Below are 20,076 nucleotides of genomic sequence, written 5' to 3'. Positions count from 1 at the left end.
ACCCATTTTAAAACCATATACAAAAGTAATTGATGCACAGGGTCTTTAAGAAGAGTATGCAGCTGAAGATCTTGTAAATTAGAAGGTGTGGTATACTTCTGTTACACTTCCCATAAAGGTATAATTCACAAGGGTTGCTTAATATGACAAAATTGAATAATTAAAAACAACTGGTCTGATAAAGTTTTGTCTATTTCACTTCCTGTTTTCACAAGCACTTGGCACTTTAAAATCTCTCTGGGACAGTTTGAAACTTTTGTTTCTTTGAAAATTATTTAAAAGGTGGTTTAGAGAAGTTGGGAATCAGAAATTACCTTGCTGGATAAGAACAGCAAACAAAACATTCACTTTTCATTTCCTTTCTCCAAATTTGTCCAATACCATATGTGTTAGGGGAAATATCAGAAATGCTAGAAAGGAGAACTTGGCCAAAATCAATTAATAGCATGATTATGGTATGGCTGAAATCAAAGCATGATTATAGTATGTTCTTAAGCACTTGAGTAGCCCCATATTTATTTTATGTTTTCTATGTATTCACATTCTTTACAGGTTCTGAACTTTACGGAGAATCAGTCATATTTAACCATCAGTTATGGAAGTTTTTACACTCCATGAAACTTGTAAATGGCAGGAAAAAAACATTGTCATAGCCCCCAAATGATACTTGCTTCTAAAACAAAAAAGAGATCCTCTATGCCCTTGAATCTGTAGAATAGGGAATATTTTTATTTATTCAGATGTTTTGATAAATGATTATAACATATACTTATATCTCTAAAAACATCTGTGTCAACCCTGTTCAGGAATCATTTTCACACCTCTAATGCTGTTGTGGTTTTGCAGCCATTGCGACTGCATTAATTTCTTATTTTAAAGTTTTTCTCTTATGTAGGCTAGAAAAATGGCAAGCAAAATCACTGCACTAAAAAGCTAAAACCCTTTTGAGTAATTTTTCTTGTTTGATCTAACCTGGTTAAAGCTCCATGTGCAATACTTTATTTTTAAAATATGGTTACCACACTGATTTTGTGATCAATGATAGGACATTATGTTAGCTTTTTTAGTATGAATAGCAGATGATTAAGAGTGCCTTCTGAAATATCAAGGTCACTCAGTTATCCATCCCTACTAGTTAGAACTATTATGAGAAAGATCTGAGGTTAGTACTCGACCATACACAAAGGAAAATACACCTTGAAATATCAAAGTCTGTTCTAAGTGTATGAAATTTTCCATACCACTCATAAAGATTCTGTATCACAGACCTCAGTAATTTAGCATTGTTTACAGAGATACACAACTAGTAAAAAATGTGACTGAGACTGACTTGAGTGAGGTATCTTGTGTAACATATGGTCAAGAGATGTTTCCAAAGAACCAGTGTAAATTTCTAACCACTAGTCCAGTTCAAAAAAACAGTTTATGAGACTGCTAGCTCAGGCCCTCAATCTTTATATGAAGATTGAGGTTTTCTTTATATGTTGTTTTTTTTATATGAAACTATAATTTTACATTCACAAAGAGAACACTTTTTTCCCTACAGAATCCCACATTTGCGTACCTGTGTAGCTAAGTTGATACATCCTTTTCATTTGTTTACAAATACCCAAATCTATGAGCAAATGCAAGCTTTGGTATGTATTCTTTGATTTATTTTTTTTTGCAGCTGCCTTAGAGCCAGTATACAGGACAGATTTTGCAGGCTTTCATGACAGACTTGATTTCACAAGAGTCAATTCCAGTCTTTCACTAGACACAATTTACAATGCAGCAGAAACCTCTTGTTCTCCAGTAGACTGTGTGTAGGTGGAGCTAGCTCTCTCAGCTGTGTCAACATAGAAAACAGGACAGTATTTAGAGAAGCGGGATGCAATCTGCTTTCGGAAAAAGCTGTGAAGATACTTCCTAAATTTTTCTCCGGCAAAGGCGTAAATCACAGGGTTGACACAACAGTGGATCATTGAGATTGTTTCTGTCACCTGGATTACTTTGTGCATTTGACTATTGCCTTCACAAGTAGTGATGGAAAACGCAATTTCAAAGTCACGCAGGAGAATGCAAATGTTGTATGGTGCCCAGAAAAAAAAGTAGATAATCATGATAATGAAAATAAGCCGGACTGCTTTATGTTTCTTCTCATTCCTACATTGCAGTAATGTCTTTATTATTTGTGTGTAGCTGCAAATCATAATTAACATTGGAATAATAAGTCCCAGAATGTTCATCTTTAAAGTCAGGAATTTCTTCCATACATCTCTGTGCTCTGAGGGATAATAAGGGCTGCAAGTGTAGCCTGAGCTTTCCTCCTGAGTTTTGTGAAATACTATCCCAGGAACAGAAGCTAAAACAGCAACAGCCCAGGTGACGATGCTGGTGAGGGTGCCGTAGGCAACTGTCCTGGCCTTTAAAGCAAACACCGCGTGCACTATGGCCAGGTACCTGTCCAGGGTCAACAGGATTATGAAAAAGATGCCACTGTAGAAGCCAAGGAGGTAGACACCTGAGAGAATTCGACACAGCGCCTCCCCAAAAATCCAGCTGTGAACTGCGTAATAAGCCCAAAAAGGGAGAGAAAATACAAACAGCAGATCGGAAATTGCCAAGTTGAGCAGGTAGATGTCAGTCATACTCTTCAACTTCTTATATTTTACCAGGATAAGGATAACAAGCATGTTGCCTGTCAGGCCAAATATCACTACCAAAGAATAAAGTGGTGGCAAAAGTTTTGCTGCCAAGTGCTTTTCTTCAGTTCCAGGACAAGGTGTGGAATCACCGTAGTCGAATTCTGTTGTATATGGCAAGTCGATGAAGTCTGTTGTATCATTTCCCATGGTGTTTTGGTCTGGAAAGGAAGACAAGGATGGTAAACCAGAGGAATCTCCAAGCTTGGCAGCGAGGAAAATGAAACGTTTTGATGTTCTCATTTGGAATGTGTTGCTGGTGAGGACACAAACATTACTACGTTCAGTGTGAAAGGGAATGATATTGCAGATCTCCCAGGAAACCCATCTATACATCTGTGAAATCACATTGTTGCATGTTGGAAGTGTTGTGTGTCACTTCCCATATGTAGACTGCCTGGTGCTTTTTTCCTTCTCAGTAGAGCCTGTCAGCTGCCTGACTCAACCAGAAGCAGTGGAATGATGAATATATTCAGAGCCATGGCTACTTTTGATTTGGGGGCTGTTGTGGGGACTGCTGTAGGGACTGAGCTTCCCTTGCAAGAAGGAGCCAGGGCCTGGGAGGTGAGTGTGCAGCAAAACTGTGAAAGCCCCCAGGCCAGTTCTGTTACAGTGGGAGGCCCTCCAGTCACCAAAGTCTTCCCCTTTCCCAAGTCCCAGGTAGGACTGTGAGCCAGGTGCAGAAGAATAGCTATCTTTGTGTAACTTGGCCTCTGAAAAGTTGAGGAGAACAGTCTTCTCACAGGTCTCTGGAGAACATGGAAGAATTCCCATGTGTCCCATGAGAAGCTGGGAAGAGGAGTGTCAGAGTGGCCAAATTGCTCCCTGGTCACTTAGTGGGGAAGTGAAATCAATGCCTTTGGTAGCCACTCAAATAGAGCTACTTGCTGTCTGATTGAAGGGCTGCTCACTCTTGCTGTGCCATCATGACTGCTTTTCTCAGGCACTTCATGGCAGAGTGGTGACTGCCCAAGGCAAGTTGATGGTTTTGAAATGAGCACCTTCCTGTCAATTTGATGCCAGTTCTTAGACAAAGGCAACAGACTGCTCCTGACACAGAAGACCAGGTAGGGCCTCTGCCCCAGCTTGCTGTGTGATCTCTGACCGCTCATGTCCCACAGCAGTGTTTGCTCCTTTCCTGAATGCACTTTTTTCAATGGTGTGGTCTACCCTGTGTGATTGCAGATGTCTTTTGCAGACACCACACTCTCAAAACCACGACTTCATTCTCTCTGCACCCAAGTTCTGCAAGACTAAATGTAACTGAAGAAACTCGGCCCTTGGTTGGAGTGACACAGAGACAGGCCTTTGATCTGCTTTTTGGTAGAAGCTGTTGGTTGGCCATTCTGACTTAGAGGCTGTGAAATCCCCAAAGCATCTCTTTGTGTCTGTCAACAAAACTGTTCCGGAGAAAGGACTATTTTCTGCTGTAAAAACTGATCTCTTAGCATACTAATGTCCTTAAGCTGTGTCAAAGTGGTTAACTTAGCTAAACCTAAGCTGATGTCTTAGAGAAAGGGCTCTTTGATAGGTCTTTTTTCACTTCCCTGTAATCTTACAAATGAGGTTCTGCTGCCAACTCCTGATGGAGATTCTTATGCTATACAGTGCAGACATGAATCTGCTCCAAAAGAGGAAGCTTTATTGGAGCAAAGTCTGCATCTTGTAAACAAAAAGTGTTGCTTTTGCAAACCTTCTTCCCCAAGTTCTTCTTGAGTCTGGCTGTTAACACTGCTCCATACAATAATGAGGACATCCATATTCAGACAGTAGTTTGGCATGCTGAGTGTGGTGTAAACTTTTCTTCTGGAGAACAAGGAACAAGAGAAAATCAGCAAATTGTAACAGTTAAGATCTCAGCTTTGCCCACAATCAACTTGGAGAAAATAAGTTTTGTCAAACTCCACAAAGACCATCTTTAGAAATGCTGGCAATCTCTGTGAAACAGTTTTTTTCCACAGCCATACTAACTACATAGTTATTACAATACAGAGATAATGGTTTTGTTGGTAAAGGAAGTGGCTGTGGCTCCAGTCTGTTGCCAGTAAATAAGCTGATTTTAAAGTATCTAAGGGCTTATATTTCTTAAATGCTTTCAGCAACGCTTTAAAAAAAAAAAAAAAGGCACCTTTATAAAACACTATTTGGTGCAAAACATTAACTTCTTTATTTCAAAATATGATGAGACTTGAGCACCATGTAAATATTTAATATTCCCTTCAGCTAGACCTTGTAGATCCATGTTGCATGCCCTGACAGTATGTTCCTGCTACTACCTGTAGCTAAATATCCTCATTTACTACGTACCAGTAGCTATAGTGTCTACTGGGATTATGGGGTGAGGGACTGGCTGCTACACAGTGCCGGACCCACCACTTCCTGTCTTGCTAATTTTGCACCAGCAGGATGCTCGTGAATAAAAATGGGTATGAAAAACACCTTAGTCATAAACCCAGAGTGGGATTTTATGAGTATGTGATTGACAGGTTTCATGCAAATATCATTGCAAAATGCTGCCTTGATATTACTGTGATAATTCTTTTTGCAACAACCCCTTCTTCCTGCTAACTGCTGTCTCAGTGCCATCTCTGCTTTTCATTGGCCTTATTGGAATGACAGCCGCATCTTCCCTGCATCTTATCTTCTCCTTTACAACCCTCTTTGCGTGCTTAAATCATAGTGTCCCCTCTGAGAGGTTCCTTCTGCTACCCGAGCCCTATTCCTCTAGCCTAGCCTTTGCTTCAGAAGCCTCTCTGCAAAAGTACTTGCTACTCTGGATTGTGTATACTATCCAGCACATGCTGACAATGGAAACTGCAGATACTAATTTGGAAACCAGAAAAGGGAACTGTAAGTGGGTTTGTGCTTTATCCTATAATCTTGATGGTTTAGGAAACAATGTTGGCCACTGGCTAGAATGCTTCATTGGGTTAATCAGCCTAGGTTGTTTATCCAACTAGAGGTATCTGACTGGGCTTATGTTTCCTGAGCATTAAAAAAACTCAAAAATATAGTCCATGAAAATCTCTGAAGAAAAGATGTTTCAAAAAGAGGTCTATATTATTTTGAATACAGTTTAGATAAATGCAATATTTCTAGAACCCCACAATCTGCTGTATGAATCTACTAGTCTCTGTTGCTCTGCTTGAGACTAGCAGACATGCAGTTTTCAAGAGAAAGGTTCGCCATAGAAAAGATGAGCAAACTCATGTCACTGTTTTGTGCTGAGTTTCAAGTCACAGCTTTCTGTTTTAAAAGAGGCAAAGATTTTATTAAAGTGAGTTTCAGTTAATTTGTATAGTGCTATAAAATAATAATAATTATAAAGCTGTAGCAAATGGAGGTAAAATGCTAAGCTATGCTGCATGTAAACAGGATCCATGAGTCAGAGTGTCTAAAATACAACACTGGATTTTCTGTAGTCATCCTAGGAGAAGAATAAGTACTCTTGACTCAAATAAGCTGTTTTATCTTACTGTAACAGTTTTAAAATCTGTATTTCCAACATTGCACATCATTTTCAGGGAAAAAAATCAGAGAGGCACACTCCATTATACTTCTTACTCAGCTCAATCTCTAGATATTTATTTCTTGGCTTACCTGGATTGTCTGCTCAAGTCTTCCAGTGATTTTGCCCTTTAAAATTAGTGTATTCCATTTAACATATCCTATACATTTCCCCAGGGTAATTTTTAAAGATGAATACACTGGCAAGATTCCACTAGTATTTTTCACTTTAGGCTTCAAACTACCTAAACACCTACCAAAGTTAAAAAAAAAAAAAGGAAAAAAGAAAAAGAGAGGCAAAAATTACTTACCATATATCTTACAGAGCAAGTGATGTCTTGTATTATTACAACAGGAGTAATGCTAAACTGATTTGTCAGTCACAAGACTAAGGTCAAAAACACCTCTTCCTGCGTGAAGAAGGATGTATCGGTTTGAAAACTTCTAGCAAAAAAAATATCTGTTTTCATTTTAAAAAAATGAAGGAGCAGTTCTCTGGTTCTCTTTTTCTAAAAATGGGTCATCAGATGTTACTCTGCGAGATGTGCAGAGATGTTGAAATTGTAGAGGATCCTGCAAGGAGCTGAACTCAAAGTTTCACAACTCACAGCTGTAATTCTAGAAAAAGGGGTTTATTTTGTTATTTTATCTTTTTCTTTTAGCTAATGTCTTTGATCAAAAACAGTTTACATGAGGTTCATCCCTTTACATTTTTAATCATTAAATTTCATTTATGTTTTTCTGTCCCTTAACAAAAAGTGGAGCTTTTAAATAAAGTTCATGCTTCTATTCAGAATTACCTGCACTTTCTTTGTCTTGGTCTGAGTTGCAGTCCTTATATTTTGAGAAATTTGACTGATTCTATTTTTCTTTAACCTGGCCTTCTGGACTATGTTTTTTATTTTAATCCCTCTCGTAAGACCATGACTTAGTCTATATCGTGAGTTTGACCTTTTAAAACAGCACTGTTGCTTAGTTTTTGGAATTAAGTTTCAAAAAAGCCTGATAAAATCTGATGTCATGTCTCTTTCCTTGTGTCTGATTCTGGTGGTTTTCAGAGTTAGACTGAAGCTGCACCGTAAGCAGATTTTTAGATCCTTCTTGGACATCAAAGAAACCACACAGGAGGTAGGAAAGATACACAAAAAGCAAGAAAAAGATTGTGTCTTACCAGATACTTGAGAGCCCCTGAGAGAGAAACCCTGAGAAGATAGCCCCTCCTCCCCTTGACATCTCCTTGGAGGATTCTGGAGTATCTCATCCTATCAACCTATTGAAGGCACTAAAGGGTTGTCTTTTCTGCACTCAGTTCTTAGTATCCTTAAAAGATTTTAAAATGCCAAAAGCACAGTGGAGATGTCTTTCTTTGGATGCTGCTATCCCTTAACAGAAGTCAAGGGAATCACAGTTTCTGAGTTACATCTCAGATTTTGGGGAGAGACAGTAAGAAAGCTAAAAGCTCACCCTGTTTCCCTTGTCAACCCTTCTTTGCATGAGGGATTAATCTTTATTCCATAGGACAAATAGATTAGCTGTTCCAATGAGTTCTTTAAAGGCTGGAGTCACAGGGTCAAAACTAATGACCCCATAGAGTATTCTAAGGGTATATTCACACTACCTTGCTCGATGGACTACACTCGACCCTCTACACAGTCAGTGGAAAGAGCTGCCTCTGAAAATGTTTCGACTACACCTAAAACAAGCTCCCAATTACTGCCAAACTTTTCTGGCAAAAAAAATCCACTTTTATAACGAATTCCTATAATTCTCAAACAAGGTATTGTATCAAATTAATTTTTCAATGTATAATTCCTAATCAGTCTACATCCTAAAATTAACAGACATTTTAAGTATTTCTTTATGAAGCCTGCTTTGTTGTTTGTTACTTGTTATATGTTATTGAACCCACTGAAGACTCTAAAACCTTTCCTAATATCACACTATAGGAACAGGGGAAACAGTTTTAAACCTGTTGCTGGTTCTGAAACATGCTCCCATAAAACTTGACCCCATCCTTTGAACAACAACAACTTAAAACTAAGATCTGTGATAGGCTGGTCTTCAGAAATAGTCCCTTGTTCCCACAGATTGATTGGCTTTAGTAATCTGATTTTGTTGATTATAGATTTTTGTTCTCATGGCTCAGTCTGGTCAGCAAGCATAGCGGGGCATTTTATTTACTGATTCAAGGTACTGCACACCAACAGAGGGCCTCTGTCACTCAGGGATATAGCAGCTGAATAAGGGTAATGCTCTTGGTCTGCTCACCAGCTGCATCTTACAGCCAAATGAGAGACTCCCCAGAGTGAGTGTGCATTGTTGGACACTTGGCAGCCCAAATACTGGGCTCACTCTGGCAGCAAGTGCCTAGGCTGTGATTTTATTATCCACACCTGCGGGATAGGTACAATTAGCTCTACACCAGCAGTAGATAAGCAGGGCTGCTGGGAAACCAGATTTGATCAGGTCTTACATGTGGCTGTAGGCGAGCCCCGGCCCCTCGTGCTGTTTGTGGGGCACTGGAGTGCTGGTGGTAAGCTTTTCGTCAGTGCTGTTGGGATAAGATCTTTCTTTCTCTGCTCCCCTACTCCCCTCAGGTTCTCTCCATGGGCCCTTGCAAGAGCTGGTCTCCCATCCAGTCTGAAGCTCCATCACACCAGCCTGGGACTGGCCATCTTAATGCTGTCTCACCTCCTCTTCCCTGCTGCCTTCAGATTGCCTCTGTCTAGTGTGTGTGAACACTGAGGCAGGGACAATGCAAGCAGCCCATGTGTTGTTACAAGTCAGATTTTTCAGCTTTTCTCAATCCCTTGCCCAACATCTTGTTGAAAAAATGCACTGCTTCTTGCAGTGAGTAACAGTGGATTTTAAGGATCTTTACCTACAGGTGAACCTCATAATTTTACCAAAAAATTGAAGCTATTGTTCAGTAATAAAAGTATTAATTCAGTGGATTGGTGTAGCTTTGAATTTTACCTATTATGGTTTTACATTCAGACATAAGGAGAAGTTATTTTCAGTGATGTGATACTCATTCTCTCCATAAAGACATTCTTGGAAATGGAAGTGAGTTTCGTTCCTCACCTGTGTGGGGCTCAAGTTGATGTACTCAGCAAGTGTGCAGTCACATACGCTGTCAAATCAAACTACATTTGTCAATCTCTGCTATCTAATGACTGGTTATATGACACATCTTCACAGTAATCAGGCCATCACATTGAATTATCTGGTATCTAAGTGGTATGGCCCTCCCACAAGGAGATATTGTCATTTCTGTCAGGTCTCCACCAGTACTGACATGTCTGCTAGGAACATACCAAAAACTCATGTACCAGTGTGACACACAAATGTCATCAAGTAGATTTGTGGGTACAGAAATCTGAAAATGCAACTAATAGTTTCCATTCAATTTATTGCAAACTTGCACCATCTGAAGAAAAAAGACTTGGGGAAAAAAGAGTCCTGGGACAGAACGACAAATACCTTTTTTAGGTAGACATGTTATGATAGTGCACAACACTTTTTAAAAGTCTATAACTACAGCAAAGCATATTAATCCTTTTCATTTGGAGAAAAGGTCTAATGAAGACAAGTGAACACAGACTGTGCTGTTACTTGTTCTATTCATAACAGAATATTCAATATGTCCAAATTAGGTTAGTATTGGCATATACTTTAATTCATGAGTAACATAAAATTGTTTTGAAGAGGCTGATTAAAGACATTCAGCTAAAACTGCTTTATTGCTTAGGGTATTTATACTTATCAACTTTTTCTTTAAGATTCTCAAGTTCTGGTGACTAAACTTTTGCTACCACCGTAACAATCATACCCAGTCTTAGCATCTGTGAGGTGTATTCTTCTGAGGAAAACAGGGAAAAAAATACTATGTACCACACGTAAAGATTTCTATCATGGAGACTAGTGAAAAAAACCAAGCAAAACATTTTACACATAGATGTAAAGGAAGCTGGGTTACAAACAACGAACTCTGCGAGGCATAAGCATTTCTAATCTGAATTAACACTTCTTCACATGGTTGTTTACTGGTGGGAAGGACAATGGTTTTTTTCCCCCCCTACTATTCTTAGGTTCTGTGTTTGTTTCTCTATTGTAAATCTTGCACGTACATAATTGTACATTGCAGCACATATTAATTCCATTGTCATGGTATTATTTTTGTTTTGGCTTTCTCCAACCTGCTCTTACTGAACCAACTGTTTCCTCATGCAGTGAGGAGGAGGAGAATGTTGCTCCCTTCTACTATTTTTATTCAGGCTTCTGATGTATGCTACCTGTTTTTTATAGATAAGGGCTTGTCATAGTACAACAGACTTTACTTTTGGGTCACAGTTAAGCATTTCACAAATTTTCAGGTCTCAGAATCTCATTTTTACATAGGCCTTTAATTCTCACACTTCAGGCTTTTTTGAGTACATTTATACTACATAAATTCTAGGTCTAGAGGTTGTGTTTGGGGCTATCACAACTGTACATTGGAAATGCTCCTCATTATACATGTAAATCCTGGACTTTTTATCAGGCAGGTTAGGAAAATCACATACCAAATTTCTTCCCAGAAGGTCACAGAAAGGATGAATGGAATCTGTACAATTGCAAGGTATGTGCTGGTATTGAAATAAAATACCTTGAGAGGGTTGAAAATTCACTGAAGTATAGTACAGGTGAAATAAAATAACTTTTGAAAAACAGCAGAATAATCAAAGCTGCAGGAACAAAGAGCTGTGGGCCAAGAAATAAGAACAAGAGGACACTAAATCAAAATACAAAGGAAACGAAACTGTTGCTAAAGACGAAGAAGTCTGCTTGAGCTTAGTGCTTAGTCATTAACATAAAGTACCCACCTATAGGCTGTGATCACTCCTTATTCACAAAAACCCCTTCTTCACAGAGCATGCAGGGTAAAGTAAGCATACACTGTATCTTGAAATGGAGTTGAGAGAATGCTAAGGCAAGGACTCCAGCTTTAAGTTGTTACCTATAAGGGAAATGTCGGATTTTTATGGTTTGAAATGTATAAAAATGAGCACGTGGCATACTGAAAGTGTGCTAGCTTTGTGGATTTACCACCTAGCACCCATCTCTGTGCAGATATGAAAGGAGCAAATACCTCAACTCTGTGTGTGTGAACTGGCTTCTTGCACACCAGGTGGAAAAACCCATATTCAGGACAACACCAGGACCCAGGAATGAGAAAGTACTTTTGGGTGCCAAAGATTAGATATTGTCTGTAATTGTGCATACCTTATATTAGCAACCCTGAAAGTTATGTTCAAATGACTCTTTTACTTCTATCCATTTGGTTTCTATTCCATTCTAAAGGTCTGGTATCAGGCCAGGTTGTGTGTTTCATGTCGTAAGGATAGCATCCTACTGGCATAATCTTGTAGACAGTTCTGAAAAGCTGGGCGTCACTTGGAGGTTTGTGCAGTTTTGCATACTGACCTGTGTTTCTCATAATGCTGACCTCCTCCACCTCAGGGTTGGGGTCCCACCTTCCCAGAATCAGTCATTTCAGACTTCAAACACTCAAACCGAGATTGCTCTCGCTGTCACCAGACTTACAAACCTCTTAGCAGCTATACAAACTTACAAAACACTTTTTTTGCCCTACCATTCCATTTTCTGAATGAAGTACAGTTCCTAATAAGCAAATGTCACCAGAATATGGGTACAAAGACATGCCTACACTCCTTTGTTTTAACTTGGTTCTTATTGATATTTTAAATGCACTAGAAATTTCCAGTTCACTTTTGTTTCCCCTGTTAGCTTAATGTTTTTTAATTACTGTACTGTTGAATAATGCTTCTAAGGCCACAGTAACCACAGTAGCCACTAGGAGAAGACCAGTAGGCATCAGCAGTTGAAATCAGCAGCAAAATTAAACTTCAAAATGAGCAGTATCTGCCTGTTGTGCTGTTTAACCTGGTCAGCATCATGTTATTCTCCTGGCACTTCCTTTGTTTCTTATTAACTGCAACAAGATATCATGTAAATTTGTCCTCATGTTCTCTGAATTTATCCTCATTATAATTTTCACTGGAAGGAGCAATATTTATTTTGGAGCTTCAGAGCTGAAAGTCTCTCGTACTCACCTAAACCTTTGAATGTTCTGCTTAAAGTATTTGCCTCTGGTCTTCCCATTACTTTATTATATTGATTTATTAGCCTCTGTTAGACCTAATAAAGTAATTCTTTCATTTTTTGCTGTTACTTTTTCCCGTTTTTCCATTTTCATTTACTCCTCTTCCCTTATATCCCATTTACGTTTAACTTATGTAAAATATGTACACATAAGACTACAGTTGGATTAACAAACAAGAAAGTCTTATGGCAGGAACATCCCTATGTGCTGGTTACCAGAAGTTTTATTATATCTATGTTCGTACATCATATACTTATTACAGACAAACCAATGGCAGTGATTATAAATCTGGTGGTTGCTTGTGAGCACTGTTCAGCACTCACCAACACCATACATGCACTTCTGCTACGTTTCCTTTTGCCCCTTAGGAAGTCTTCCTGACCACTGGCAGAGTTATCTTTTGCTGTGTGAGACATTTCTCCCTACATGTTTCTGGACGTGACAGAAGCATCTCCTAAGAGGAAGGTCAGACTTTGTCCTGTTCGGTGCATAAACTAAACTGTGTGATGGGTTTCGGGGCTATGCACATAACCTTGTCCATGGCACATAGACATTCTTTTCATAAGCATGCTGGAAGCCCAGTCAACACATTACCTCTTCAGAAGTTCAGTTCCAAAAGTTTTGAACTTGCAACAATTTCCACTTAGCTGTTCAACATTTGCTGTAAAGCAACAATTTACATGTGGAGTTTACAGAGGTCTTGTCTTGAATCTGATGTTCTGATGCTACTTGCACACTATCTCAAATGCTTACTTTTGTTTCCTCAATATCTCACCAGAACTGCTCAGATGCCTCAAAAACACTGCAGTGGTTCTTCTTCCTTGTGTTAGTTTCTTCTCTTCTGTAGTTACAATCGTGGCATATTTGCAAATCCTTGCCATTTTCTTAGCATACCTCTAGTTCCTCACACAGTTTCTGTACATCTGCCTGCATCTCTAGCTCTCACATATGCATTGTATCTTCATCTCAATGTTTTTTTCACTGCAGACCTTGAGTTATGGAGTATTTTCCTCCAGTATGTAAAATTTCTGCAACCTCTCTGCCAAGGTGACTTGTGTTCTCTTTCATGGGGACTGTAAATCTTATTAAACCTTCCCCATGAGTAACTCCATCCCACTGTAACCAGTCTGCTAATTTGAGGCTACCTGGCCTGCAACTATACTAAGGTGCAGCCACATCTGACCAATTAAGACTCAAAAACTTCCACAAAGCTATCTAGAGCCCTGTATATCTCAGTGCAAAGCTACAATGAAGAACCAATGAGCACATAATAACAAGCTAATCTTTAGGTTTAATTTATTTGTGTTTCTGCCAGCACAAAATATAAAATCAAAATCAGAGAAAAACAGGAGTGGGTATAGAATTTGGCTTATCCCATGGTGGACAGATGAGGAGAGTGTGCAGGGGATATGAGGAGGGATCATAGGCCGAAAAAAGGAATGGATACAATGAAGCAGGGAGAATTACATGGTAAAGGAGCAGCATATTTTCACACTGAACTTTGAGTGCTTAAGTCCCTCACACATAGAACTTGGGAGATCAGGCACATGGCTTGACTGGAGTCACTCTGGACAGTGCAAGAAGATCTGAAATTGGCTGCAGAAAGTCTATGGAGAATCCTGTCTTTATTCCAATATTAATAAAGTGACATCTTTTGTTGCTCTTTTTTATTCCTTCTCTTTCCTTATTTATAGCACACACAACCCTCTTTCTCCAAATTTCACTCATCTAAAATCTGTGGCCACAGACATTCCCCAAAGCTATTGTAGCTCACTCTTCTCAAGCTTGCTGGTGGATAAAAGGTGTATCAGCTGCAGTAGCTTCTGGACTGGGCAAGCAGTTCTATGCTTGCTTGGTTTGAAGTGTGGTATTGAGAGTGTTTAAGCCCATGGCTGCCTCTTTTTTCCACCTCCGCTCTGAGAACAGAGCCAATGCCCTTTTGCTTACAGAAGAGAACACGGGCTACAGAGTACATACAATTTTCCAGACACAGATTTTATTAATTTCACTGCATTAACATGAAAACAGGAAGAGACTTAATTCCAAAAAGATAATGATTTAAAATAGAACACAGCAGTAGTAATATCACAGTTACAGTAGAGTTTGTATTACGCTGAACTAATTTATGCTTTAATATTGAAAAGGTGCTTTTGCTTTGTTTCAATAAGAAGTACAAAATAAAAGAAAATATTATTTCCAAGCAAGAAAGTTTACTGTGAGGGTAGATTTTGGTCTTTCATTTGGTCTTTCATTTATTCTATCTGTGGCTATAAACCACACAAGGTAGTGGCCAGGTAATAACAGCTGATGGGACCAGATAATAGCAGCTGATAGGATAAGAGCTAACAACTAATAGAAACGTGCCTAGACATTATAAGGCTATAGGGGGAAGAGTATCTACACCACCTAGATTAAGGCATGTGATACCTAAATTAAGAGGCTGGCATTTCCAGGTCCTTCTACAGCTGGACAGGTAATCTTCCTCTCAGACTATTTAAATCCTATGTCTGCTTCTGCCCCAGGCACTTCTTATTCTCTACTGAGTGCCTCACTGAGGCACCCTGAAGCGATTTGCTGTAATTTAGACATCTGCATCACATGCACAATGTTAAGTAGTGTGGAGTCCCCTCTGGTATCCTTACCTTGCTGGAAGTTGGTTGAACTTGATTTCCATAAGCAAGTCCTTACATGCATGAGCAGTGCCTTTTGAAATAAATGGGGAGAAAAAGGGAAGGACAGCTCACTTGCATAAGGAGTGCTCCCCTGCACTTCCATACAGTTTGAAGTAAGAAACTCTCTGCTACGCCCCTCCTTCCTCTCCGTTGTTAGCACCATGTCCCTAGAATAGCACTTTCTTTTACAGGGAAACTCCTAATAATTGAATAAGTGTATGGCCATAGGACAACACAGAGCATAAAGGTCTTGCGTCTTCAATCACCATGCAGTTCTGATTGAGGCACCAGTTGGCCAGAGGCACTCTTCTCCTGGGAAGACAGAGCAAGTATGACTCCTCTGGAGTTGGCTGCTTTTGCAGTTCCAAGTCTACTGTCTTCCTAAAAGTGTATCCCAAACATCAAACTTACTGTATGTGTGAAGAACATGTTTCTCTCATACAGAAACCTAACCTGACACACTTGTGTCGTGTGTTGCCACATAAACTCTTCTTCTACACACTTGATTTATCTATCCAGAACTAGGAAGGCCTCCTCTCAGTACTGTGTCATAGTCTCCAAAATCCTTCAGATGTTTTTTTCATACTGAATCTTGCATAGCAAATGCTGAGGTAATTTTCATTCTGGCCTCGTAGATCTTTGCTGAAGTGCTTTTATTGGTTAATTTTTTTTTTCTTGGAGGGATATGATTTGTCAGAAACAAGCTCATGTTTTTTAGGCTGGCATCATTGTCTTGTGCAGTTGGTGTGTGCAGTTACATGAAAAATTTCACCCACAAAAATCACAATGTTGCTGATTAACAGCCCACTTTGGAAAATGTCAGTAACAGAACAGTGATATGGCAGACATAAAATTAAAAAACTAAAATCAAAATACTATAACTTAGTCTGTAGTTGAGAGGATTATGTTCAAAAATGGCTACACTGTTGGCTAACTGATAGACCCTTGGGTTAAATGGTCCCAGTAAGATAAAGGTCAGTCAACTCTCCCATCAAAGGAGTGATATTATCTTGATATAACTCATATTAATCCTTAAATTCCTTTTTCTTTAAACATCTTTTATTCACATGGGGAAAATAAGGAGTAGGAGGGAAAAAGGAAGAAAACTAAAAGCCTCTCCTTATCAAATGCTTGACCATGTTACAGAAAGAATACAGACATTTCCAAGAGGTACTTCACTAATATTGAATAATAAACAGGTAGATCAATCCCCAAAGCTTCCTCCCAGTGTTTATCTTACAGTGTTCACATAACAGAAATGGATCTTGTGAGATGACCTATTACTCCTTACTCTTTGCAATATTGTATTTCTCCGGGGTAAATCTCACTGGATAGAATTTTTGTAAAGAAACAGAATCATACTATTCTGGGTACCATTCAAATCTTGATGTGCTACAGCTATGGTATTAATATTTCCTGGAGAACTCATTGATTCTCTTAGTTTAACAATGGAAAATGCTGTAATTCCAGGGAACAGTTAACCACAAGAATTGAGGGTCGTACAGTTTTCAGTAGTGATCGACATAAAGATCTTAAATAACATCAGGCAGTCCTTAAGGCAAAGCAAGTGGTGCAACATTTACTAACTAATGTTCTGATGTAATTTTACAGTCCAGTAGAGATGTCGTGCTCTGCAGTGGATGCTGTGAACGTGGAACTGACTCTTTCTAATTTTTCCTGATAAAGACTTGGACACTTTCTGCAAAGGTGAGCTGCAACGTGCTTTCGGAAAAAGGCGTGAAGATATTTCCTAAATTTTTCTCCAACAAATGCATAGATCACAGGATTGATACAGCAGTGGATCATTGATATTGTTTCTGTCACTTGAATTGCTTTCTCCAGTTGGCCTTTGATATCACAATTTGGAGTGAAAAGTGAACCTTGAAATGTATGCAAAAAAGAAGAAATATGGAATGGTGTCCAGAAGATGAAGTAAAAGATCATGATCACAAAAATAAGTCTGACTGCCTTCTGTTTTTTCTCACTCTTTGATCTCAATAATATTTTAAGAATTTGTGAGTAACTGAAGATCATAATGAGCATTGGAACAATAAGTCCCAGAATGTTCATCTTTAAAATAAAGGAGTACTTCCAATTTATTGTGGAATCACTTGGATAATGAGCACTGCAAGTATAACGTAAACCTTCCTTCTGAGTTTTGTGAAATACTATCCCAGGAACAGAAGCTAAAACAGCAACAGCCCAGGTGACGATGCTGGTGAGGGTGCCGTAGGCAACTGTCCTGGCCTTTAAAGCAAACACCGCGTGCACTATGGCCAGGTACCTGTCCAGGGTCAACAGGATTATGAAAAAGATACCACTGTAGAAGCCAAGGAGGTAGACACCTGAGAGAATTCGACACAGCGCCTCCCCAAAAATCCAGCTGTGAACTGCGTAATAGGCCCAAAAAGGGAGAGAAAATACAAACAGCAGATCGGAAATTGCCAAGTTGAGCAGGTAGATGTCAGTCATACTCTTCAACCTCTTATATTTTACCAGGATAAGGATAACAAGCATGTTGCCTGTCAGGCCAAATATCACTACTAAAGAATAAAGTGGTGGCAAAAGTTTTGCTGCCAAGTGCTTTTCTTCAGTTCCAGGACAAGGTGTTGAATCATCATAGTCAAATGGTGTTGTATATGGCAAGTCGGTGAAGTCTGTTGTATCACTTCCCATGGTGTTTTGGTCTGGAAAGGAAGACAAGGATGGTAAACCAGAGGAATCTCCAAGCTTGGCAGCGAGGAAAATGAAACGTTTTGATGTTCTCATTTGTAATGTGTTGCTGGTGAGGACACATACATTACTACGTTCAGTGTGAAAGGGAATGATATTGCAGATCTCCCAGGAAACCCATCTATACATCTGTGAAATCACATTGTTGCATGTTGGAAGTGTTGTGTGTCACTTCCCATATGTACACTGCCTGGTGCTTTTTTCCTTCTCAGTAGAGCCTGTCAGCTGCCTGACTCAACCAGAAGCAGAGGGAAGATGAATTGTGGGTAGTTTGGGGCTGTTGTGCTCACCAGTGGCTTTCCAATGGAGTGTAGAAAGCCAGGAAGGCAGCCACAGGAAAGCACAGTATCTGGTACACAGAGCATAGTTGTGCTTCTCCTTGGGACTTGGCCACCAGCTCACTGGGCCAGTCCATCCTGTACTCCTCACCCAAGGAGGACCAGGCACTGTCCAGGTGTAAATGGTGCCTGCAAAGGCACTGTGGCATGGGTGAAAAACAGCTGACACCAGTTTTTTAGGTTGCTTGTGACCTGGGAGCCTTAATGCCTATGGGAAACAGGACACTGGAAAATACTAAACATACCTGCTGTCCTGGGTGTTGCAGAGCGAGAACTCAGCAGCGTTGGTCTGAGTTAAAATGGCAAACACTGTGTCCTTTAGAGACCCTCTGCCAGGCGTAGGCAATGGCAGCGTGTTGGTTTCAGGTTGCTTTGGAATGAAAACAGTGCACAGTCCTGTAGAGAGAACGGAGAGACAAACACATTGGCAAATGGCACAAAAGATGAGAGTTGCTGTCAGGATGGCCTCTGACACCTGTGTCTGTTGTGGCATCTTACTGTCAGTTGAAAGACCTCCCCAGTGCTGCTTGGGGATGTAAGGAGTTTTAATTCCTTGTTTCAGTAGCTGTTTACAGGCATGATTCAGGAGCTGCAAAGTTAAGACTTGGCTGAGTGTCTGAGAGGAAGCACAAAGGCGAAAGGCAGATATGAACATTGCTATCTGTGTGCACTACAGTTCTTCATGTGATGTTGTTCTTCACCCTTTGTTATTCAGTGTTTCCAGTGAGGCGGCACTGAGGAAGTGCAACCTCTCTGTCCCTTCAGTTTTGGTTTGGGAACTGTTGTAGAGACTGAACTTCCCGTGCAAGAAGGAGCCAGGGCCTGGGAGGTGAGTGTGCAGCAAAGCTGTGAAAGCCCCCAGGCCAGTTCTGTTACAGTGGGAGGCCCTCCAGTCACCAAAGTCTTCCCCTTTCCCGAGTCCCAAGTAGGACTGTGAGCCAGGTGCAGAAGAATAGCTATCTTTGTGTAACTTGGTCTCTGAAAAGTTGAGGAGAACAGTCTTCTCACAGACCTCTGGAGAACATGGAAGAATTCCCGTGTGTCCCATGAGAAGCTGGGAAGAGGATTTTGTGAAGATGAGTGTCAGAGTGGCCAAATGTGCTCCCTGGTCACTTAGTGGGGAAGTGAAATCAATGCCTTTGGTAGCCACTCAAATAGAACTACTTGCTGTCTGATTGAAGAACTGCTCGCTCTTGCTGTGCCATCATGACTGCTTTTCTCAGGCACTTCATGGCAGAGTGGTGACTGCCCATGGCAGGCTGATGGTTTTGAAATGAGCACCTTCCTGTCAATTTGATGCCAGTTCTTAGACAAAGGCAACAGACTGCTCCTGACACAGAAGACCAGGCAGGGCCTCTGCCCCAGCTTGCTGTGTGATCTCTGACCGCTCATGTCCCACAGCAGTGTTTGCTCCTTTCCTGAATGCACTTTTTTCAATGGTGTGGTCTACCCTGTGTGATTGCAGATGTCTTTTGCAGACACCACACTCTCAAAACCACGACTTCATTCTCTCTGCACCCAAGTTCTGCAAGACTAAATGTAACTGAAGAAACTCAGCCCGTGGTTGGAGTGACACAGAGACAGGCCTCTGGTCTGCTTTTTGGTAGATAGTCAATTCAATTACATGGTGGGCCATTCTGAGCTGTAGCATGTGAAATTTCTAAAGTGTCTTACGCTCATGTCGGCCTACTCAGCAGTTTGAGCAAAAGCTTATTTCCTGATATGTAATTACAGACATTCAGGATCCAGAGGACTTAGTTTTGATCTGGATTTTTGTCTCAGTGGATATATATAATGCAAATGATCTTCTTGAATAAATTTTTTTGGTTACACAGAGTTAAAACAATTTTCTCTGTGTGCATGTGCACAAGTAAACATTCACATATATACACTCATATATATAGAATTGTAATATTGTAGAATCATAGAATAATTTAGATTAGAAAAGACTTCTAATATCATTGAGTCCAACCATT

At 40.0% G+C, this 20,076-nt stretch overlaps 2 protein-coding genes across 2 annotated transcripts; both read right to left on the bottom strand.

The window, feature by feature from the left end:
- Positions 1–1,498: 1,498 nt before the first annotated feature.
- Positions 1,499–18,438, bottom strand: LOC103762872 (C-C chemokine receptor type 5). Its single transcript, XM_008929562.2, has 2 exons — positions 18,346–18,438; positions 1,499–2,845 (listed from the first exon to the last, which is right to left on the bottom strand). Exon 2 carries the CDS (start codon positions 2,832–2,834, stop codon positions 1,764–1,766), a length of 1,071 nt encoding a protein of 356 aa, XP_008927810.1. The 5' UTR covers positions 2,835–2,845; positions 18,346–18,438; the 3' UTR covers positions 1,499–1,763.
- Positions 15,029–18,460, bottom strand: LOC103762880 (C-C chemokine receptor type 5). The gene is made up of 2 exons (XM_018075866.1): positions 18,346–18,460; positions 15,029–17,716 (listed from the first exon to the last, which is right to left on the bottom strand). Exon 2 carries the CDS (start codon positions 17,703–17,705, stop codon positions 16,635–16,637), a length of 1,071 nt encoding a protein of 356 aa, XP_017931355.1. The 5' UTR covers positions 17,706–17,716; positions 18,346–18,460; the 3' UTR covers positions 15,029–16,634.
- Positions 18,461–20,076: the final 1,616 nt, after the last annotated feature.

This window comes from Manacus vitellinus, unplaced genomic scaffold (genome assembly GCF_001715985.3).
Source record: "Manacus vitellinus isolate BGI_N305 unplaced genomic scaffold, ASM171598v3 scaffold_3_pilon, whole genome shotgun sequence".
In the NCBI taxonomy this organism is placed as follows: domain Eukaryota; kingdom Metazoa; phylum Chordata; class Aves; order Passeriformes; family Pipridae; genus Manacus; species Manacus vitellinus.
Note: the sequence above shows the minus strand (reverse complement) of the source record. Positions and strands in the feature narration are given on the sequence as shown.